At 36.1% G+C, this 25,169-nt stretch overlaps 1 protein-coding gene across 1 annotated transcript; it reads right to left on the reverse strand.

The window, feature by feature from the left end:
- Positions 1 to 480: 480 nt before the first annotated feature.
- LOC129278739 (glypican-5-like) lies at positions 481 to 19,012 on the reverse strand. The gene is made up of 5 exons (XM_054914880.2): positions 18,319 to 19,012; positions 17,512 to 17,765; positions 6,735 to 6,864; positions 4,546 to 4,720; positions 481 to 4,068 (listed from the first exon to the last, which is right to left on the reverse strand). Exons 1-5 carry the CDS (start codon positions 18,931 to 18,933, stop codon positions 3,854 to 3,856), a joined length of 1,389 nt encoding a protein of 462 aa, XP_054770855.2. The 5' UTR covers positions 18,934 to 19,012; the 3' UTR covers positions 481 to 3,853.
- Positions 19,013 to 25,169: the final 6,157 nt, after the last annotated feature.

The raw sequence follows: 25,169 nt of genomic DNA on the forward strand, positions 1-25,169 counted from the left end.
GAAGCATCCCATTATATCTCAGCCAATCAGATCCAAGGATATTGGTAGCTTATATCAATGTCTCCAAAACTGGGGACACACTCCCAAATGCATCATGCATATGATAAGTTGCTTATATGGCAATTCAATGGTATAACTGGAGGACATCAGCGGTACAAATTTTAGGTTATTTTCAGAAGTAATTTATCACTAACTACGTTTGATTTGCAACCACTTAAAAGGCAAACTCAAAAGCAGGTACTCCTCATTTTTGGAAACATTCCTCATGTGATGGTCAAGTGCCACTTTCGTCCGAGATTATGATGCAATCCAGATATACATGCGCACACACAAAGTCAATCTGACCGTCTCTCTTTCTCAATTCTTCTCTTACTCCATATTCCCATTTTATGCCTTTTTCTTTTCTTTCATATTTCTCACATTCATTATTCTTAATTTTTTTAATTTATTTAAAAAAAAATAGACTACATAACACCATGATTATATACAATAGTTATAATTCCCTTTATTTAAGAATGTATAAAAACAGTAATATACAGAAATATATATTTGTACATTTCACATAATAGCATATTCCAAAATAGTACATTAAAATGGCATCAGTATTACAAAGGTGCATATTTCTATATATCATCAAGCATCATTTACACTCATTGCGCATAGTACTTTACAAGTACTGATGCAAATTAATAATATTCCTCACAAAAAAAAAAAAATGAATCGTTACAATGTACAGTGCGATACATATTTTTTTTGTATAATATAAAAATAATAATTATACATGGTTGAAAATTTACATTCTCATGAAAGCCTTAGAATCAATTTCATAATACAAATCACAGCATTGACCATAATATCAATTGGCAAAAATAATAACAGTTAATAAATACACAAACAGACACACATAACAATAATTTTTGTTTTAAATGTTCAATTTAGTATGATCAGGTTCTAAAACCAACTGAGAAAACTCAAAGACTTTTTGGATCGACTGAAAAGAAAAAAGATGTGGAGTGTTGAGTGTTCTTTTCCTTCTGAACAATTATTTTAAATGTTTTTTTCTCAATGTTATTGTTTTATCTTGCTTTTTCTATATTTCTGGTGTTTATCATATTGAATTAAATGAATTGAAAAATGCAGTTCCAATTGAAGAAAAGGCTGATCGAAGGTATGAAAAAAATATATAAAGATTGAATTTATAAAATAAGTCAACTTTGACAGAAATTAACTGTGGCATCTTCTATATTGTGTTTCAGTAGTCGACCAAAACTAGTATAAAAGCCTCTTAATTTACTATCTATTGTCCACGGCGGACGGCATTTGAATATGGATGAGTCAGAAAGAAGAGGATCGAGGGTATTTGAATTCCAGTTCATCGTGGCTTAGCCGTGAACCAGAATAGCCTGGTGGTTGAGTCGCTGCCCGGAAAGCAGTAGATGGCAGGTTCGAATCCCACTGGTTCCAATTTTTTCTGACTTATGATCTTATGATTTTCATTACAGATCGAGCATACTGATCTTATGATTTTCATTACAGATCGAGCATACTGATCTTAAAACAAATAGGAGTAATGCCGAAAAATTTGTTAACAAATTAAAAAAAAAAAAAATTAAACACATAACCTGTACATGAAAGCAATATGAAAGCATCATAATGCATAATGCAGAATAGGAAAGGTTAGAATACACATTGTATCTCAGGGGGTGGTTTCACAAAAAAGATAATGAGTATACAGTTTTCAATTTATGATCCTATTGAAAGAATACTAAATGGCATGATCTGTGTGGTCAATGCTGACAACAACTCACCATTTAAACATGATTATATTCATGTAAATCCAACTTATTTATTTGTAAAAACAACCAGTTGTGCATATATATGATTATATTCATGTAAATCCAACTTATTTATTTGTGAAAACAACCAGTTGTGCATATATATGATTATATTCATGTAAATCCAACTTATTTATTTGTGAAAACAACCAGTTGTGTAACGTAAGAAGGCATTAACTGAGTTAATCCCTTCTGACTCTAAAAATATATTGAATCATTACCAACATGTCTTTCCTACTTCAGCCATGTGTTCTTTGAAATATTTACACAATTAATTATGTAAATTTATTTTTATCATTACAATGTAAAAATTATGGCACCAAGATTATTGAACATTATCTATTTCCATAATAAATCGTTATGAAGATGATAGTGTTAGAATTATATTTATACTAACTTCAAAGGATATTAAAGTACTGTAATCATGGTTTATAAAGAAAACTATATTGAAAAAAAATATATATATGAAGTGCTCACACTGTATAGAAATATTATCATATTATTGTCATAAATTACAGATATCGTTTATTTTACTTCAAAATTTCTACATTTATCACTCTTCCTCTCTCTTTACATTGCTTAAAAACATTGTTTAAACGTACTGGAGTAATGTCAACTTTAATATTATATTTTCATATTGATATCAGTATCTTTTCTAAACACCAAATTCTATCAATGTATGTTTTTTTTTAATGTGATTATTCTTATTTTGTTTCATAAGGAAAATTGAAAGAATACAGATAATCACCAAGTGGCTTTGACCTATTGCTGTTTTACATATCCATTGTTTTTTCTCTCAAGAAATCCTAGTTCATCATTTAGTATGTATCAACCTTATAAATGAATAGGAATAAAATGAATTTAGAAGGCAACTATCAACAAAAACATATATCCTGTTCACTGACGGAGCACAAAGCAAGTGCTGAATCCACAACCTATCATATTATCTGGCAGCAAAGAGCTTCAACCACTACACCACAATAATTTGTGTACGTTGTGCCCTCTCTATATGCCAGAAAGATCTTTAAAATCACCCAAAACATAATGACATATAAAGCAACATTGGAAAGAGACCAAGCAAAGATTCATCATTGCTTAACTTACAAACACAATTTTGGTCTACTCATCAACAAAATTGAGATAATTTTCTTAGTCCTGATTAAAAAAAATTGAGAAATAAAAAGAAAATATATATATATCAAATATTCTTGATACATGAAAACTTATCTAAGTTTGGCAAATGTTGGACACACCAGATTAACATTTAAATTCAAATGTTTAAAATCCTTAGCCTCTGAATTCAATTTTCCAGTGGGGATGTAAGATTGAAATGTGTATATCATTCACAAATAAAATCACACAGAATGCTACACCGACCAAATAGATGTAATGTGCATAAATTGCGGGGAAAAAAATGAAAAATAGGAAATTACTTTTTAGAATAGAGGCATCCAATTCTAATCAAGAATAAGAAAATATGCATAAAGAGTGTGAAATTGATAGCTCTGATCAAGACAGGATAGTTCAATGTAATTCTAAATCCCATGGATAAATACAATAAAAAGGAAATCTGATTTTTCTTGAAATAGGAAGAAAAAAATAAAAAACACAATACAAGACCACGTCTTCCATTAAATTCAATGAAAGATTATTGTACTGTCTATTAGAAGTTTTACAAGGTGTTTAAGCTTGCATGGGGGAAACTTTTTTTTTAAACCTTGGGAAACATTTTAAAAACCTGAAGAGAAATAGTCTTCATAAAATTTTAACCATAAAATGACCCTTGAAGTACTAAATATAACTTCCTGATGAAAAAGACCAGTGATGTATATCCCAAATCCAACGCTACGCTCATAAGATCCAAGCTGCATCATTCCGCATGTATTAATATAATACTATAGTTTTTATCCCATTCACACCAGCTTGTTGTGTAAATGAGTACTGGTATAATGATAGTGTCCTTTCACACATGGATGCAATACAGCGTAAAACAAGTCAACGCCGAGTTAAGCAGAATGTCACCAGTGCAGGAAGACGATAAGTGAGAGCATTATTGATGTCAAGAACATCGTGGCTGAATGAAGCGACGTTGCGGCTCCTCGCGGTTTACTCGTTTGTCTGACATTCGGGTCTGTCGCGGGACTATACGTAATACTGTGAGGGTCTTTTGTTCTCGTTTCACCAGAGCCTCTTGACGTAGGTTCGAAACTGAAATCTGTTTCATTAGGAGTAACTGCAACAAAAAGTAAAATAAAAATAGTGTAAATGGGTATTTTCAATACGTTTTTTTCACACAAAATGACACAATACTATTCATAATAGTTTATTTAGGAGATCAGAATCTGATTATCACAGTAAATTGTATTTGTAAAGCACTGATAATGTATCTTCTAGACAAATGATTGTGCAATACAACTTTCAAACCATGGATTATACTATGATTTTGCCTATATGTTTTGAATTCATTCACAGACTAAGGTAAAACTACCCTTTCATTTAAATCCACTTTAAAATTGTGCATTACTGTTTCCATGACAATAAGCAAATTATTCTTTTTTTTTCTCTCGTATTCCATTTCTTATTTCCTTTTTATTTGCCAAAAATTTGAGATGCTATTTATTTAGCACAAATTTTAGTTAAATTCTTTATATCAAACTCCTTAAACTATTCCCAAAATGTAACATACAGGATATTTCATGATGTATATTACCTGTTGTGAATGAGAACTGTGTCGTGCTATCTTCGCCATCGCCTGACCCGCTACCGGATAGATCCCCGCTCCCCGAAAATTCACCATCGCCGCTCCCACTATAGTAATCACCGCTTCCAGGCATCGGCAACATGTTAGAATCTTCCATCGTACTCTTCAAGAAACGTTCAATCATCTGTTTGAAATAAAGGGAAAGAAAATATAAATATATATATGCCCACAAATATATTCATGTATTTACATGAATATACTTTAATTTATCACTTTGTCAATTATTCAGCTCTTTGAAGAATACATATATGGCAACGAAACAATTTTATTTTACAAGTAAAAGGTGATTACGAAATACATAACTCAAATGACAAAGATGATACCAACTGTTTATAAATCTCAATTCCTTATACACTGATGTTACACTCAATCATCAACCTCTATATCCGTATATTTGTAGCTGTTATTTCATTTTGTTGAGGGGTTTCATTTTTTGTTGTGTAATTATGTTTATACTGGGTGCACATTCAAATAGGTACCTTCTTATGGCATCCAATCCAGTTACACATTATGATCGAATTAGCAAAACTATTATTTTTGTGAAGTAATCTACATTTGTTGCAAACAGGAAATTATATTCAGTTTCTTTCTTCTCAACTAGGAAGGAGCACAATTGATAGCAATCCCCTGGAATGTCAGAGTTGGTTGAAAACCCAATCAAAAGAATCAGGTGCAAATGACTACAAGCTCAAAAATTGAACAGCGCCATCTTGTGTTAGAAACATAACAGGCAGCCCAAAACCTGAATGTGTAAAAATCATTCTTGAAGTTGCACTACTTTGTGTGTGATTTCATAATAATTTATATCTGGAAATCGAAACGTCATTCAGCATAGTGGGACAACATCTCTCAGCGCTTTTAAGACGAAGTATACAGTATTGTACCTTGGTCACAAGATTGTAATTTGTATCGTAATCATATATCGTATGCCTTTTTAAAATCCTGTATTCGTCCTAACTTAAATCCAATTACCAGTATCAAAATTAGATCAAGAAGGAACACATTTTGGAGCCCGAAGAGATGAGATAAAAATATAATTATCCACATAGGCAGATGCTCTATGGCTACCAGATCTACATCACAGCCATGAAAAATCCAAAACTCCCAACAATAAGCTGTCTACAAATTACAGTTACGTGGTTTCCGAACTCCTGTTAAGTTCTCCACAAAGTTAAACACTGTTTACAATCAAAGGAAAATGTTTCTTTTTCTTTTGCCCACAAAGCCAAGAGATGCTGGCAAATTGGGACTGAATATCTTTTAAAAAACTGGGATGGAAAAGCTGTTTTACAAAAAGCAACCATAAACAAAGCAATGGGGACACCTCCAAGGCACATGCTATGTCCTACTAGCAGTGGAGTTTAATGGGTGTGCAAAGAGGGTTTTAGTATGGCTAAGCATACAGAATCAGTGCGACTATTTGACTAGTAAATAAAAGGACTATTCAGGAAGAAAGTTAATAGTGGAAAGAGACAATAATGATTTTCTTCTCTTGGGGGGGGGTGCTGATTCAGTGGCTGTGTACAGGTAAAAAAAGAAGAAGAAAAGTTTACTTTTTTTACAGCATGGTGGTCTGTGGGCACTTTTTAAGTCTTAGCATGTTTAAGGGGGGAAATATCTGCTCCAAATAATACACATAACTACCATAGAGTCTTAAATCCCCTGACATGTCAAGAGTTTATATGTACCACATTTCTACTTGGTTCTGACTGGAAGATTTTCTATGAAATACACTTTTGGAACAAATCCAAAATCCAGCATTTGATAAATGGACATTTTCAATGCTTTACGGCTGCCAATTTTGTTTTCCCCTAATAAAAAAGTAATGAATGTTGCTGAAGGATGTAGTATAGTTGTTATTATCCTATCATAATTCTTAAATTTTTAATGTTGTTACTATTATTATTGTGATATATCTTTGTAAAAAAAAGGGAACAATGTTATTTACAATCTCTGCTTTCTGCTTGTTTCCCTTTTTTCTCATCAATGAATTTTAGCAATTATGGATTTTTTCCTTGTATATTCATTATGTATGTTGTAAAGATTTGGAAAATAAAATCATATTGAATAAAATAAAAATTGGATTATTATTCATAGCGTAATGTGAAGGACATTTGGCAATAATTAGTTGAATTTACCTCTGTTTTATGTTCCAGCTTGTCCATTAACTGCAGGGCATTTAGAAGTTCTCTTTCCCTCGATGTTAACTTTACTTCGGGGTTGTGTAGCTGTGCTGCTAGGCCATCCTCCACAACAATCTTACGGTAACTGTAAAGAAAAAAAGTTTAAAAATTTGATGACATATTAATATTTTACCTCACTAAAATCAATAGGTATTAAAGCCCTTATTTCACTTCATAATCTGTTTCTATTTGAATTTCTTAGGTAATTAAAAAAATAAACAAAGGAACAAAAAACAATGTTTGAGACACTACTCAAGGAATGAATAAAATGGAGAGGGAAAAGAAGAAGATGAATAACAAAGGCAAATGAAAAAAGAACAACGGGATAGAGAACAAGAAGAAAAAGAAGAAGGGGGAAGGAACAGGACACAGGTGGAAGAAGTGATGACAGCATAATATAATTCTATTAAAATAATGATTTAATGATTTTTTTCTTTTAAATAATGATTCAAAAGAAATATGACAATCAGTTCATTTTGTTTTATGAAAAAGAAAGTGACAGGATCATTCAACTCAAGTACAGTCAAGATGTAATAGATACTGTCATACTAAGATATTAGGCTATGTATACTTTCATGTACACTACCACTTGATTGGGGGACTACCATTCTTAGCAAGTGTAGGGCACACATCTCAACGACACTCAAAGATCACCGAAGACATTTCGTCAAGGCGATGTCAAAACGCTGTTGAAAGGGCAGTGCAAACACTCGCAACCGCTCTCCATGCTAATTAGTAACAGTTTGGCATTGTGGTATGCGGGCTGGTGAATGTTTACGGCCAGATTTCGCCGTCTTTTCACCTGCATTGAAGCAGTGGAGGTTTTGTATGTTCAAAGGCTTACCAGGTTGACTGGGTGAAACAAAGTAGGTATTAAAATTACACAGAGAGAAAGTCCAATTGTTTGAGGGATTGTAGTGGTTTTCGATGCAATCGCTAATCTGATCACAGTGTCCATATCCACAGTTATTTGATTCGAAAAAGAAAACACAGACTTTGGTCCACTGGCAACATTCAACACTCCAAAAAGGGAGTAAATATATGCATACTTTTATGTTGACTCCATAATTAAGATTAATTTGACACCTTTTTTCAACTGTATTAGTAAAGTCTAAACTATTTTTGAAATATGCTCAAGGGAGATTAATGACTAACGATCATGACAGTCTTTGATTACAATTAAAATAAAATTATTTATTTAAATAATTTTACCAAGGAGTCCATTTTGAAAATGGCAATCAGTTTTTAAATTGTAACAAACACCAACACTTGATTCTAACACTGTAATATCAATGAAATGAATCATACACCCTTATTACACCTCATGTTGATTTCAAATACAAATACACCAAACACCCAAAACAGGAAAGGTGTTTTCGCATTGTAGCAAATGCTGACAAGAACCTGATTGACTGTTGGTTTAACTCTGATTAAAAATCACACAAAAATGGCAGGAATGGCAACAAAAAGGAGAGAGGATCAAAAAGAAGGAAAAACAAAGTTTGGGCATTTCTAAAACTTTTTGTTACAAAGTCTTCTTTTGTCAAGGGCACTTTCTTGCCAATCTTGGTCGTGTTTTGAGAGATAACACAACCTCGGTACCCTTCATTGACAGAGGTGCAGTCTTAGAAACTATCCATATTTGGCAATCGTAAGCCAGATTCATGCAAATTTCATATGAAATTGTGGAAAACACCATGAAGGGGTCGAGAGAAGAGTGGCAGGCCCTCGCACCCTGACTGAAGGCCCCCAAAATTTGGACAGGGAGTATATTGCAATGAGACACATAAATTTTGAAGATTGTAGCAAGATTGTATATTAAAAGCTGGTTATTAGCTCGGCAACTCATTGAATAAAAATTGTGATGGGTGACTAAAATTCTTGCAGGGGCATACAGACCGATCGACAGACTTTGTCATATGAAAAGGCTAAAACAGAATAGGGACATAACCTCAGATCTCAATAATTTGATGAAAATATGTACTCAATATTTTACAATATACCATGCATGCAAAAATATACACCGTTGACAATAAAATCTGAGACATATATGCCATGGGGAAGGCTTTACAGCATAAAAAGGGAGGTTTACACAACAATATAAAAAAGTCATAACGTCACTGGAATTATCAATTGAATGTGTATACGACTTCAGAGAGATCAATACAAATTGAAATAGAGCAATCCCCCCTGCCCTGCCCCACCCCCTTTCCGTTGTCCTCTCCAACCCCCTCCACCCCTATCACCACCCCCCTTGCCACTTCATGAAGGGGTAGATGTACTTCACACATGTTCCTCTTCCAATAATACCCCCAAGAGATGGGATATGTGTTTTTATATTGAATAGAGTTCGATGCGAGGTGAAACGCATATGTCAATCTTTCAGGCAACGTTGATTAAAATAACCTTCTTAGTTCTATTGCTGCAAAAAATGTTCCGTGACCTATATTTCACAATGTTAATATCATGTTTCTGTATAAACCAATTAATTAGACCAACAAGGCCTGTGTGATCACCTTTCTTTCTACAATATACAATTTTTCATCACTTCTATATTTTTCTTTGTGAATCTAAATAGGCTGCCATTTGGTTGTCTCTGTGTTTGTTCTTTATTTCTGAAATGTTGTACACAATTTTCCTTTCTTATTCTGATTTTGGGATTCTCTATATTTTGCATTATCATTATTTCTTAGGTTTCAATATTTCTGTATTCATTTCAACATTTTCTTTTATTCCAAGCATGGTACATTATATATATATTAAGCAAAATGTTAATTTTCAACATTTTGGTGACCCTTACTTAATTGCAGCATGGTCTTGCCACTCACTCCAAAGAGATTTTTAGAAGAGGTCAGATATAAACATGCCATCTGTCATAAGGTGGTTTCAAACCGCCTCGATCACAAGAATCCCCGTTAAATAACGAGAACTTTTTTTAGGCTGAAAAATACCCATTAATTATTCCTGCATTCACACCGCCCTGAAACATACCCTTCGGGATAAGTTCCTGAAGTTAGGAGCATGCGCAGTATGGTCTGATAAGCAGGCAAGGCGTGAGATTCAAAATCACTAGCCCAGCAGCCATCCACGGCGCCGCACCCAACGACACGCTGGGCTAAAACTTCCCGTAATTTGCTTTCACATCGCCAAAATACCTGCGACCTTGGAAAAATCCCCGCGAAAGTTCTTGTAATTTCGCCAAGTACCTACTATTTAGCGGGTATTTTCTTTCGGGGAAATTACGCGTAGTTTGCTTTCACATTACCAAAATACCTGGTATTTTCTGATCGGGGTAAATTTCCCGATCAGAGAATACCTGGAACTGACAAACTTCGAGGCGGTCTGAAACCACCTATATTCATGGCATCCTAATAAATACATCCAATTGTAATTAATCGCCAAAGCAGGTCAGACAATATAGTGAATTTAGAAAGAAAGAAAGAAACTGAACTTCAAGGCAGTTCGTTCAACCAGGGAATAATAATACAAATCCCTGGTTCAAATACACCCTGGCCAGAATGAATATTACAAAACACATGAAAGAGACCTGGCTGGGGAGATTTCATGAAACAAAAGTCAGACACTTTTCACTGACTATTGTTATAAGCCACCAAAATCCTAGCATCTTATTGGCTGAGAGCAATATGTCTGTGAATATCACTTGACTATTCGTTTCATGAAACACAACTCCGTTCTGTCCTTGTCACTTTGCAGCAATATCTGTAATTCATTTTCTTTATTCCTGGCATATTTGTCCTTTTACTCTTGGCTTCGAATTCAATTGGGAGTTTGAGTTGCATTGAAAAGTTGATTTGAATTGAAATAATAAGACCATCTCCGGAATAGCCCCCAAATCTTCTGCGCTGTCATTTACGGACTTGGCAGATATTAGTCTTTATTTTCTGCCATTGTTCTGCCGTAGGAGTGCATTGAAAGTCTCTATATGGGGTCACGCTCGCAAACAAATCCCGACTGGAATCATAACCAGTCCTAGCGGGCCCGCGGCAGCAATATCATTTCACATCCTTAACAATGGTTTTGTTGACTTCCAAACCCTAATATTGGGCCATTTTATTATTGGACGTCCGTGGCACCACACTCGATCATGTTATTTCCATTATTGAGGTCCTCAAACATAAACATTCTCTAAAAGAAAATGAACAAACAAAATTCCAATTCATCTGATGCAAAAGACCAATCATTTCGGTATCCAAGAAATTTAGAATAGGCCTATGTGCAACTATGGAGCAACCTTGACCTTTGGAATTGGGTAATGTGTGTGTGTGTGTGTGTGTGGGGGGGGGGGGGCTTGTTCCTTTTTTCTTATTTTACAAATGGTAGCTTATGATGGAGATGACATGAATTGAAGTCATTATGTAACACAATAAAGAGCATTTTCTTCCAGAACTTCAATGAAATTTTGTCAAAGTTACTGTGTAACAGAATATTAAATGCATTAGATAAAATAAGCAATCACCATTTAGATATTGTAAATATGATGTTTTGAAATTACTGGTATCTGTACAGTAGTGCCATGTCATTTATGTGAAATTGCCAATGTGCTTAGAATCAAGGTGACACGAAATTTGCTCCTGCGACAATTGCTCCTGGCTTTATTTCGTCTAAGATATAGGGATAGGATTGCAATATGGTTTTGTGTTAGTATTACAGTTAGGTTTGAGATAGGGTATAGTGTGAAATGCAGTAGTTGGCAATTCCATTAGTGTGTGGAATTTACAGCGGAGTAATTGTCGCCAGAGCAAATGTCGTGGAACCATAATTAATCATGTGAAGTGGACACACCAGATAATGAAATTCTGCTTGAAATACACTGCACATTCGCCTTGGACCCACACATAATATGAAGTCCAATCCAAGTCTTTATTCATAGGCATCTTATTTTTGGACATAATTTCAAGTCCGATTCAAGTCTTTATGAGACCTCCCTTTGGCCTCCCATCCAGACAAGTTTTCTCTCTGTCAAGGTTTGTGTGTGGCATTGTGGCCAGTATGACATGGAATGCCCGCTAGGCAATACCCAAACCCTTTATTAAAACGCAAACATAGAAAATCATACTAATTGTTTGTAGGCAAACACCTTTAGCGGGTAAATCAATACTACAGAGTTTTGACTCAAATCAAATTAAGATTTTTTTGGGGCACGCTTTTGGAGAGGCTGCTGAAAATGCCTCTCAACTTAAAAAAATCAAACTGGACCAAAACATTGTCCTTTTTATATAGGGAGATGCCTTATTAGAAAACCTTTTCTAAATCTAAGACGATAAACTATTTTACCTTCACTCACAAAACAATTACATTTTTTTTCATTGTTTGAGGTCTCGTTCCTGTCCCCCCTTCTATTTCAATCTTATATCATGCCACACCTAAAGCCCTATGCATCACTGCTATCTTTGTATCTCCTTAAATGAAAATGATCATACCTAGCACCATTTTATAGATCAATGACCCACTAATTTAAGGTTCTTCTTTCTTTCCTTTCCCCTCCTGTGTGTGTGTGTTCTAAAAGGATAGACATCTGAATGCCAAATGGCATGCCAAACTGCAACTTTTCAGGCAATAAAACTGCAATTTCACTCAATTAATCTGGCTTAGGAATCCAATGCACCCAATGTAACCTGCCAGAGAAGGCATTCATCCTCGAACCATTTGTATTGTGGCACTGGAGTATCACTCTCCTTTGTGGCTTTTGTATGTAGCCTGACCTGAGTCAAAGAACAGTATCCCCTGTGATCCATGTTAATTAGGCTTATTGAAAACTGCTGGCAAGATGGCCCACTCATGGAAAGAAACTGCTTTATAAAACAACTTCGTTCAACTAACCAAGAGATGCCAGCATAACCAACTTATCTCTATTCACCATCCTCCCATGGAATTGTTAGTGAGAATTCCATGATTGTTTATCCAGTTTCAAAGACATACCAGAACACCTAAGAATATCAATAGAACCATACTTGGCAAACTTCGCTTGACAAAAAAGCAATGGAATGGTCATTAAACAATAAAGGATGATCTTTTCAAGGGGATTAAGATGGGGATGTGAGATGGATTAAGAGGGGGTTTGTTGGGCCTCATCAGATGGGGAATGCGAAGAGATTTGTTAATGGCTTAAGTGGGGTGGTTTTCAAAAGAGGCTTTGGTCACTTTCAAAGAGTCAAGATCAAAGAGGGTTTCCGCATCCATTCCAAAACAAGATGAGTCAATAGAGGCCCAAAGTTTGACCATCCCAACTCCCTGGTTTGACCAACACAAAGAATATAGATGTTGCATCAAGGTGAAATATGTCAAAAAGAGCAAAAAGGAGCAAAAATGTTCAACAGGTTCCTTGTATTTCTTGATGTCTTTTTACAAGCACAATTCTCTTCTCTGAAAACTTCCATATATCTTAGGCAGTGGCGTACCTAGGATTTTCTACAGGGGGGCAAATTCGTCCACCAAAAAATTTGACAAGCAAAAAAAAAAAAAAGGTTTTCAACCACAAATAAAGGATTTCGTACCAGAAATAAATTTGACAAGCAAAAAAAAAAAAAAAAAAGGTCTTCAAGACTCGTCAGGGGGGGGGGGGGGCAGGGATATGTCCCTTGCATGGGTTGTGACTCGTCAGGGGGGCAGTCTGCCCCCCCCCCCCCCCGTACGTACGCTAGTGACCTTAGGTCATTTACTGACTGTTTTACTTTCCAAAATAATAAAAGTAATATAAAATCTATCAATTTATATTAATTTATTGATCTATATTATATTTATTAATTTATATATATATTTATTGCTTTCTTTATTAATTTTTCATTCATTTTTCATATTTAGGGGTGAAATTTACCTGAATAGGATTTTGTTCATGATTATGAAAAGTTTAGAATTGTATGATCCATTGCTTACTCAGTTAGTAGTTATCACACTGGTTCTTCAAAATATTAGGGTTAATATTAATGCTAAACTGAATACGTTTTTTTTACCTGTCATAACTAAATTGATTGCATATATATGTACAGCATTTGATTGGTGGACTTTTTTGTGTATGGAAAAGTCTTATGAATTAAACAGATTCATTCTAAATTCCAAACCTTTTACAAATCAATGACAAAGCATGAATTTTCTTGTCTAATTTCATCGATTGATATCAATTCAGTTTGATAAACTGTTGCCCTTAATTCATATCTGGATTAATCATGGTTCAGTTAAAAATTGAGACGCCTCCCGGTGCTGCAGTCCATTCATCGTAATGACAAACTTGGCCTTCGTCTAAAAGTTCTACCGATTCATATCAGCGATTCAATTCAATTTCGGGAAATAATTTGACCTTCGTGTCGGCATTAGACATCTTTTGTCTACTAAACTGGAGAGATTGAAGAGAACACCTGATTGATATCCTTTGTAATGAATTAAATGGTCAGTATTACAGCAAGTACCTAGAAATACCCGCTGGGGAATTCAAATAAGAACTGAGATGTGGTGAATCTGTATTACTCACAAAGGTCCAAATCTACTTCATTCAAGTGAGAGAGCAGTGGAAAATGTCAATGGGCTCATGAAGAAATCGTATTTAACATTAATTTCGATGACATCAATAACCTATAAGTGAATCCTGAAAAGAGTAGGTAACTTTCATGTTTCCTGGTGGCAGCAAAAGAACAATTTTGTTGTTCTTATTTTCAGGGGCTTATTTTACACAACCGAAAGACAAAATCTGCAACATGTAAGCTTTTTTTTTTTTGGGGGGGGGCTCTTTTTAACAAATTTTCCAGGGCTCTTTTGAGCATTTCAGGGGCAAAATTGCCCCCATCCCCGTGTATTTTTTCCCCTGCTTGGTGGTCTGATCTTTATAGATTCATTGTCAGCTTAATCAACTTCAAAACTAGAAATGGAGTAGGATTATATCATAATGGCTTGTCCTGGTAGCTATTTCCTACGGAAGACAATATCCAAAGACTTTGCTTACAAATGCAAAACCCTTGAGGTGATCATCAGCTAATACCTCAAGGATCCAAGGTATCTTTCAGTCTGAGCAGCATTTCATGAAACATTGTCAATGATTTTCGCTGGCTACTGTTACAAGCTACTGCAAATCAAGGCATCTGATTGGCCAAGAGCAAATTAGTCAGTCAAAATTACTAACAAAACATTTCGTGAAACACTCCCCCAGATGACTCTCCATCCTTGAAGGTAGGACCACTACTAAAAAAATTATCAATATCCGAATCAGTTATTCTGCATTTATCACACAACAGTGATACCTTAATCAAAGCGGGGGAGGTCTTTCAACATCGACCACACCTGGGTATTAATCGCAAGAAGAAGTGTATCAGGAAAATCTTAATGTACGTTTGCAACAATTTCAAAGCGGAAATTGCCTTGCTGTGGAGCTTTTCGTGACCTCCCTACATCAGATATATTGATGTTCATTTAGTAAATATGTCAAACTCAAAGTGTGTTCTGTTTGTGATCTCCCTCCAATCATGTAACAGATTCTGGTTTACCCTCACGGGAGTGTTTCATGAAATGGAGATAAAGCAATATCTTAATAGTACTTTATTATGTCCCGATGGGGGGGGGGGGATGATGACCCTCTCCCAAAGGTTGCAATGCAAATACCCCCCCTACAAGTTGCTGTACATGTTGATTTAGAACCAAATTCTTTGCTTAACCCTGATACTCTTAGATTAATCATCTTTCTTTCATATGAGGAATTTGCATCTATTTTTATTTTCAATCACCTGCCCCTAATTCGAACCCACCTGGCACGGAACAAAGCCCCAACATTCCAAAAAGGAACACAACTGATGACACCCATATGAAACTATTCTCACTCAATTCCTATCAGACGATGATAATAGTAAAAATGATCTAAACCCAAGTTGAAATTCCACCAAACGCTCATTACCTCACAATACCCCTGCTACAAATTAGTGAGGTTCCACCAGCATTCAACCAACCACATCGGCTTCTTCTGTCTCTTTCTTTAGACGGAAAAAAAAGAGGAAACTGTTTTCTTCTTTTTAAGGAAGCAGTCAATACAAGACCACAATAAACGATAAGCATTCCACAACTCGCGGAATCAACTCAAGAGGCCCCCCTTCCATTCAAAAGCAGGAGCTTCTGCAGGGGATTAAAAGTAAGCACCCTGTCGAGTTGCCAGCCTTTCCAATATAGGGAAATTAATTTTCATAGCCCAATGGATGGCTGAAAGGCACAGGGTAGGAGATCATTTCAGGGTCTGTTCACCTCTCACGACCTACGTTGAAATGGATAGATTTGATCCTTGACAACAACAAAAGGATCAGCTTCAGGTACCCTACAGAATAGCCACAAAAGGCAGCATATTGCCTACCAGCCATAAGGCCTTTGCGGTTTTTCTTTCTGAACCTTTTCCCCCTTTTCATGCACAAGGAGAATATTTCTGGTGCCTTTCGGCTAGTTGTGCTCGATTAAAATTCTATTTACATGGATGAAAATTGAAATAATATTTTGTTTCTATTTTTTCCCATATGATTTGCATTTCTGGTGCCTATGAGTTAGTTGTACTCAATTAAAATTTCATTTATGGTGACTATTAGCCCAGCTGATGAAAATAAAAAATAACACCTCGTGTCTTTAGCCAATATTTACCTTACTGCTAATCTCCAAAAAAAAAAATTCTTGCTATTTGATCATTCTGTTATTTTGAATGAATCAGGAGCATTTGGTACATCAATAGAATGTGATAGATGAAAAATGACCAGAAAGTCACAACACAAGAAGGATCAGGGTGGTCGTATACTGCTATCAAATTTCTAGTAATTGTCATTTCATCCTACTTTTGCCTGCAATATTTTGATTATGTTGTTATCTAAAAGTACATATATGCATGCTGATTTTGTTATTTTTATCTGCGAATTAGAACATCTCACACTATAGGCCTTCATGGTTTTCAATAATGGCTGGACTTTGTGACTGTTGTTTAGGGCGACTTGTCTGGCAATTTCAAGCAAATCTCCAAAATCAATAAGCATTATTTTTTCTTGCAGTATAAATGCTCTTTTGAAGCACCGGCTGGTGCCTAACCAGTTGTTCTAAAATAATATGATGGGACAAAAACCAAAAGATTAACAAGAGACTCTGGCTTGTGTTTTCATCTCTTCTTTTGTAAAGAGAATTTTACTGAAGTCCCTGGTTTTGCCCCCCCCCCCCCACTACAATACATTCGACCCTGTCTAATATTGTATCCATAAATCCCTTGGGGGCTTAAACATGTATTGTGCATTGACCATGTAAACTACCAAACACAAACACTAGTATATGGGACCAAAAGTTCAAATATTCATGGATGGCAATTCCCTGGTTTCTTTTGTCCATACCTAAATACTTCATTTTTTTATGGAATGAAAAGCTAATATTGCAGATGTAGTCAAGACCTAGTCCTAGACCCAGTCACCAAATCAAGCCTTCTACTTTAACTCCTTGAAGCCTACAAAGGAGGCAAATTGACACTCAAAACCTCAATCTAACTAAAAATTTGTTTTAAATAATGCCAGGGGCTCTTTTCATAAAGAGTTACAACTATCATAACTTTGCCATTATGGCAACTACCATGGTAACAGGGCTAAGGAGCCAATCAAAATCAATGATTCCCAGGCAGTTGCCATAATGGCAAAGTTACCATAGGTGTAAGTCTTCATGAAATTGGCTCCAGATCAAGCCATGATATGACCCACATCTTGGGCTCGAGCCTTCTACTTACGTTCCTTGCGTCTCTCCGGTCCAGCAGTCCCGGTTGCTGTCGGAAGCCATGTTCCCCTGGGAGCACATCAGCACAGGAAGGTCCCTGAAGACACTCTTGGAACTGTCCAGGCTACCTACAAACTCCAGCAAGAGCTCGTCCAAGGGGACGGCAGGGTTGGGGGCGATGGGGATGTTGCCGGCTGGGTTGTTCATGGCAAAGTCGTTGTAGGGTGAGGGTCTCGAGAGGGGTGGAGGCCCGCATGTGATCATGGCCTTTGAAAGAAAGATAAATTTCTGAACATAAGTAACGGATATCAAGCGATTTAAATGGCATAGTTGCGTTTATTGAAATAAAAGAACAATTTTACGCCTGTTGTATGTGAATGAAAAATTATCAAATGATGTTAAATTAGATTTACTTTCAAACTTTCATACTACCATTATCAAGAAACTTGATACTTCTTCTTTGCTGTTTATGGCCTACATTGCGCTTCAACATAACTGATGAAACTTTACCATTTATGTTACACTTCCATTGAAATATTGAAATGGTGAGCAACTGAGATAAACTGTAATGAAATTTTAGATCAATGACAAATTTAGCATCAATTATAGTGCAATAGATCCATTGTTGATTATTGCATTTGTTTCATCTCTTTTGAAACACAGCATACAACACAAACAGGTTCTAACAACATGGGCCCAATTAACAATAAAATCTACAAAACCACATTTATATTCCTCCACTGATAATGTCATTATCATTGACTGGATGATGAGGGGAGGCCTCTCACTGAAAAATTATTTCTAATAATTGAAGACTCACAGCTTGCATGATGGAATCTTTGTCCTCAATCGCCCTGTTAATGGCTGCCATCACCTTCTGATCTAGATAATACATGGCTGAATGGAGATCATATTCCGCAGTCATACTGACACGAACCAAGTCTACGACCACTGCAACATACTCCCTCCAATACAGATCCAGGTCCATGAAGTTCGCCAAGCACCCCTTGATGACATTGAAGCAGAACCCTTGGCATGCGGGGACGCCGACCAACGACTGGCACTGTCCGCAGTACCGCATCTGCATCAGGGCGCGGGTGCAGCGCCGCGTCAGGTCCATATTCTCCGTCGAGTTGAGGACCTCCAGGCCGAGGTTGACCGTCCCGAGGAACATCCTCGCGACCTTCAAAGACTTCTCCAGCATCCTGGCGAGGTCCCTGTGCGCAAAACCGAATGGCATGATCACCGACGCCTGGTTTGATAGGCAGTCGCGGTATCGCGAGTCCAGCCGCGTCACTTTGCTGTTTATATGGCTAGTGTAGATGTGAGGGAAGAGCGTATCAAAGAACCTTGATACAGTGTGCTCGATGTTGATGTCCATACCGTGTAGGTAGTCCAACAAGGAACCAAATAAATCTTCTATGGGACTGTTCATGTGGATTGCGATAGTTGTATACAATGTCCTAAAATGCTGCTGAATCCTCTCTTTTCCGTAATGCAAGAGATCTTCAAATTCACCTTGAAGTAAAAAGAAGAAGGGAGAAATTACAGTAATTAATATGGCAAAAATAGGGGGAAATCAGATTTTAAAAAAAATTACAAGTTTCTAAGGTCAATTGAAAATTGAAACGCATTATTCAAGCAATATTAATAATCAACCTGCATCTTAATAATAACAACACCTTTATATAATTTATGAAATTCTCAAACAGTTTTACAGCTGCCAAGGAAGAAACAGCTGAAATCATAATAGAGGACTTTTTTTCTCTCATAAATTGCTGATGGAGATGGGATACTAACATCAACCTTCGTCTATCCACCAACAAAGGCAGAAATATGGATACAAAGCCAATATCTCTTCATATCAAGTGGAAAATGGTCATATATCACTGTTGTTACAGAAAGTTAGAAAAGGTATACTTCATATCCTTCAAACTGCAGATATAAAATTCACCTGAGAAAAAAAAAATACATGCAGAGGCGAGAGCCATTCCCTCTTTAAAGGCCTTTCAAGTTGCATTCATACAAATTCTTAGTCTGGAAATACACACAGTATGTGTATCAGTACGTTTTTAACACTGTTCCTACAAGCACAGTGTTTATAAATTTGGTTGTCAGCGTTGATTCTTGACCAATTATAACTTTGCCTCTGCACAGTGTGCACCCAATCCCATATGTTATAATGGAAACCTTCCATCAGATGGTATCATGATTAAGTCATTAGCCTATAATTAAACTTGATCACTTACTGCTATGTGCCTTGCCCTTTCTGTTTTCACAGAACAAAGCTTCTAACCTACATCAATCAATGATATTAAATGATAACTTTAACGATTCCAGAAATCATTTAATGGAAACTATTAACCAATTCTTAGCTTAGTGTTCTTTTATTCAGCATTACTGTACATATATTCTCAATCATACTCATATATCAATACATTACATTACATTACATTATCATCTCCTGATCGTAAGCCATTGACAACTGAAATCTTTGATTCCCGTTGGCTTTGTAAAGCGATCACCCATCTTCTGGCAGGGTAAGGTGTTTTACACGTCCCAAACCCCCAACTCTTTGCGAAAACTCTTGTCTGAACACACTTGCCAACATAACACTCCTTATTTCCTCCACCTTCACTTTCCAGAAGCCAATGATTTAAGGAGCTGTTGGTGCAGAAGCGACATCATAGGATGGTTTCCTGGGTATAAGGTGTCCATGAAACCCCCCCTAGAGGGTGCTTGGGACGCTACTGTGGGGGTTGCACAGCCAGAGAACAACTTGAAAAGGCATATTTCTGTCCTCTCATCATAAATATGTCACCGTATAATCACCCTCGCCACAGAGGACACTAACATTTTTTGTTCTTTCAGAGACAGGGGTTTACAAATATTTCCTGAAGCTGGTGAAGGAACAGATCTTGTGTGTTTTGCCAGGAGTTTAGGGTGCATGGCAGAAGGATCTGGGTCAGGAGAGTGGTAAATTTGTATTCAGGTAAATACTGGATGACAGGCCAAGCTATGCTGGTATAAAAGTGGTAATAACATATTGTGCATCAGGGCTCATTCATTTTCCAACTATCTTGAAAAAGAAAAAAAAAGACTTAGAATTCATTTGAAATAAAATTAGATTAATTTTTCATCCAAATCACCAACCAAAACAAAGGTGTAACAGATTACCTTACAGGCTTATGTCTATAAATTAAGGGGGTAGGGCCAACATCAAAATACCCTTCAAATATTTTCTTCAAAAAACGTTAGGTCTGTATGAAAACAGTGTGTGGGAATCAATCTGAGCTTCAGGCTTCCCACAGTAACAAAAACCATTGTTTCTTTTAATGTATTATTAAACATGAATTGATATTGGATGGAATTAAACACCATGCAGGCTAACATCTATGACTAATCAGTCTCTACATTCGCCTGCAGACAAAACAAACTACCAGAAGGCATTTAAAAACACAAGAAATATAAAATACAATCACAATACTTTGTAAACCAAAATGATCTCAATTGAATGGGTGCGACAGCCTCAGTTTTGGAAGATGAGAAACAAGTTTTCTCGATATTTAAGGGATCAGAAAGCAAAGTCCAAGATCATGGCTCGTATGGCAGAGAGCCACAGCCGACGAGTCTGGCTGCCGTGAGCGGTAAACGACACCAAAATGTTTCTGAATCAGTCCTGAGCTATGCCACCTCGTTAAAAAATGCAGGGGCACACTTCACATGGTGCGATTTGAGGAGTTGTGAGCAGCATTTGCCCCAGTGAGAACGGGTCCAAACATTATTTAGTCGTGAATATAAATAAAAATAAAAATCACATTTACAATCTGTTTCTTCTCTTGGTTTTGTAAATAAAACAATTGTGTTCATTGTATTTTTGTGTTCCAGATTAGTTGATAAGAACCCCCCCCCCCAAAAAAAAGGAAGTTATTAGGGGGGTGGACCATCGACTGTATAATAGTCATGTGCAGTATGAGTCTTTGGTATACATGCATTCCTATAAATGAAAGTAGAGGCCTATTTAGTTATGCAAACAAAAGATACATAGTAGTCAGGGCAACCCAAACATTAATATTATTTTACACACTTTTGACAATACTATGGAATGTGTGCTTGTTCATTTACTGTTCTTTTTTTTTTTTAATGTACATGTAGGCCTAAGTCTATAGAAACATGCAAGGCTAACATAACATAACATCTCTGCATATTATTTACTCCTACATTTCTGTTGCGGATAAACAGTTACATCAATGTAACCCCCATAACAATATTTCACAAACTTATAGGCCTACAATATGGAGGAACTCAATTTAACTACTAAAAAGTCATTCTATTTTTAATCTCTTGTCATTCTGAATTTCAGGCATTTTACATCCATCAATCCTTTCCAAATGGTATTAGTTTCTGATTCCAATATTGTTAATTATCCCTCAAAGGCTAATGATGGATAATACTAGATGCTGAACATAGGTCCATAATAATACACAGACTGATACTGATACAGGCATATTCAAAGAGGTATTAGACTCAAAAAGCCAAAAACAGCACAATAGACCTACACCTTGACCGACACTCTGTATTACACTTGTTTAGAGGGTGTTTAGTGTCATCGACACCTTCAAAATATGATTGACTAACAAAAGCTTTAAAACCATGTTCAAATTACTGACAAGCATCAAGGCAAGTAACCCATATCGCCTTTAATACTTTGATTGATTACTAATGATATCAATTACTAAAAGGCATCAAACTATGAATAGGCTAACACCTTGACCAGAACTTTGCATCATTACAATTTAAGGGGTTAGTTACCCCATTTAGTTGTCAATAGGTTAAAAGGCTGTGTTCACACTTTCACCAAGAGAAGGGCGGGTTCCAACAAAATAGGGCTGCGTGGGGGCAAAGTGGTACAATGACCTGAAGATCGCAGGTTCAAAACCAAGTCAACTCATCTGGGTAAACCGCGACACATGCCATACTTGCTTGCTTCCATGTCCCTTGGAAAGGTCTCAAAACCATCATTACTTTGTTAGCATGCTGCTGAAATGAATGTGGACACATACACCTTCCAATATGAACACAACCTCATCTCAGGTCGAGCTGATTTGGAGTCAGTCTAAACCCTAAAGCTATCCAGCCTAAAAACAATCAAACCAGCGCTCAGGGGTCGCGACCCCATACCAACTTTCCGCCAGAGAAAACACAAGAACGGGGGCTGAGTCACTGACATTGAGCTAATGGCAGAATCGTTCATCTTGCCTAAGATGGAATTTAAATTGATTCCCATATTCATCCCCAAAACGATACACAAAACATCTCCATAAAAAAGTGGATTTCGCTGTTTTTGCTTTTGTCCTCCGTTTAATCTCTTTTTGATCTCCGAAGACTGAGGTTTGCAAATTCTTTTCGTCTTGAGAAAATTTTCATGATTCAGCAGTGTGATTCATACAGGATATTGTTATGTTTTACTTCAGAATGCATTTGATTTCTACAAATAAAATGGAAGTATCATACCGTCATTTAATGTTAACTTTCGATATCAATATGACCTGTACACAAAACCCGGCTTTACTACTTAATGAATCGGTATCGCTTTGAGCTTACTTTCAATTCCGGTTCTCCCCATCTCCCCCCCCCCCTCTCTCTACTTCTTCCCATTTACTTTCAACTTCTCCCTTCCTTCCAATTTTTCGTCTTTCTGTCAATCTTGGAGCCAACTTCCAAACTCCCCATTATTCTATTCCTTTGAATCACAACAAATGAAATCATTTCATCCATGCAAACTAATTAACTATGTTAGATTAATGAACCACCTTAAATATTTCACAAAAGAATTTATAATATACAGTTGTACACACCCCCTCATGCTGATATTCTTGTTCTAATAACTTTTCTATCAGATATAATGCATTTTTATCCCTATTTAATGCCCATTTCTCTCATCTCTTTTCTTCCTCCTCCATTCTGCATCCAACCATGCCCCTTTCAGTCCATCCACCAGTCTTCCGTTTCAAGTATAAATAACCCCCTCCCTTTCCTATTCTCCCCACTTTTCTATAGCTTTGCAGATCAGTGATACATAACTAATAAACTCCTGTTCATGAAAATGACCTATCCCGGGTCGTCGCCAACAATACAGCCCCGGTATCCATATCGCCCCTGCTGAGAAACAAAAATAAATTCCGACAACAAGGGCGACAAAAGGAAACCCATTCCACGCACGACTTTCTTTGGATGCAAGTGTGATGTAGACATTCCATTTGGTGTCCAACTTGTGAATTTCGGCATGTTGGCGACATCCACTTGTTGGAATCTGCAAGTACAAGACGCTAAAGGGCCAAATACAGGTTATGATTCACTGACTAAAGTGATATTCAAAGTGTTTGCAATATTTTTAGGCCTATCAAATAGGGAGGGTATGGTTGCTTTGAGATATCAAAATAGATTTCAAATTAAGATATTGAAGAGCCAGAGTCCTGACTCCAAATTTGCAAGTTGCAGTATCATCAAATAATGATTTGTAATAAATCATAGAACTAATAGGAAATGATATATCCATAACAATTAGAATATCAACATAACTTTAGTTATTATAATACCAATATTCTCTAACATTTCTTTATCTCCTATGACTACATAAGAACCACAAATCTTACTTCTCTGCATAAAAATCATGTATTAATATTTCCTTTTCCTCCACTGAAGTAATTTAATGCATGCCTGTGTAATTATTGTGGTTTTGGTGACTAAGTCAAGTTTGAATAAGAAATTATGAATGGCTTAAAAGTCAGCACAAGGCACAGATAATTCTTTATGACAGATTGTTATTTTATTTGACTTCTATACATGCCTGAATAAAGCCAAACTGGAGGGAAAACCACATGCATGCATGACAAGTGTGATAACATTTCCATTTCTTTTCTGCTTCTCTCCTTTCTCCATTCCAATTTCTTTGATTTGTTTCCATTTTCTTGAATATGACCTTTTTGTTACTCACAAGCTATTCTCCCATTTTTACACCTCTCATCATTTCTATTTTTCTTCTTTCCCCCCTCCTCCTCTTTTTTTTTCTTTCCCTCTCTTTCTCGCTCTCTCACTTGTCTCTTTGATCTCACTCTCTCTCTCTAAAAATTATAATTCAGCTACTCCAGAAAGAGTGCAAATACATTTCAAAATGATAAAAAATTCAGTATATTTTCAGAGAAAATTACATAACAAACCAAAATTCACCCCAAACACAAACAAGTTATCCTTGATGTAACTCCCAATTGATTCAAAAGTCACTCGAATTTCTTTCGCTCAATTTTTTTCTCATTATTATTTCATAGAAAGTATTATTCTCCCCAAAAACACATTGTGTCCATGTATGATAATCAATTAAGTACATCAATGTCGGTATTTACATGATTCAACTTGACATTTGTGTCCCTCTACTGCACAATTTCATCAATATAAATCTACCCTTCCCTGTCATTATTTGAGCACCTGTATGATTTATAAAAAAATTCCCATTTTGTCTTCCATCACACAGAAACCCATGCTGGCAGGTTTGTGTACAGATCACTGGTGCAATTGAAAGCAATATTTACTCCTGTTATTGTACCACTTCTTGGCAATGATACACACCATCACTCATGCAACAAGTGTTGAGGAACAAAAGAACAACTTCAT

Source organism: Lytechinus pictus, chromosome 16, assembly GCF_037042905.1.
Source record: "Lytechinus pictus isolate F3 Inbred chromosome 16, Lp3.0, whole genome shotgun sequence".
In the NCBI taxonomy this organism is placed as follows: domain Eukaryota; kingdom Metazoa; phylum Echinodermata; class Echinoidea; order Temnopleuroida; family Toxopneustidae; genus Lytechinus; species Lytechinus pictus.

What these genes read in the sequence shown, in the direction of transcription:
- LOC129278739 (XM_054914880.2), bottom strand. Translation starts at nt 18,933, where the DNA reads ATGAACAGTCCCATAGAAGATTTATTTGGTTCCTTGTTGGACTACCTA. An exon ending in AAGATTCCATCATGCAAGCT is followed by an intron (nt 17,766 to 18,318) that starts GTGAGTCTTCAA and finishes TTTCTTTCAAAG; the next exon opens with GCCATGATCACATGCGGGCC. An exon ending in ACAGTTCTCATTCACAACAG is followed by an intron (nt 4,069 to 4,545) that starts GTAATATACATC and finishes TTTTTGTTGCAG; the next exon opens with TTACTCCTAATGAAACAGAT.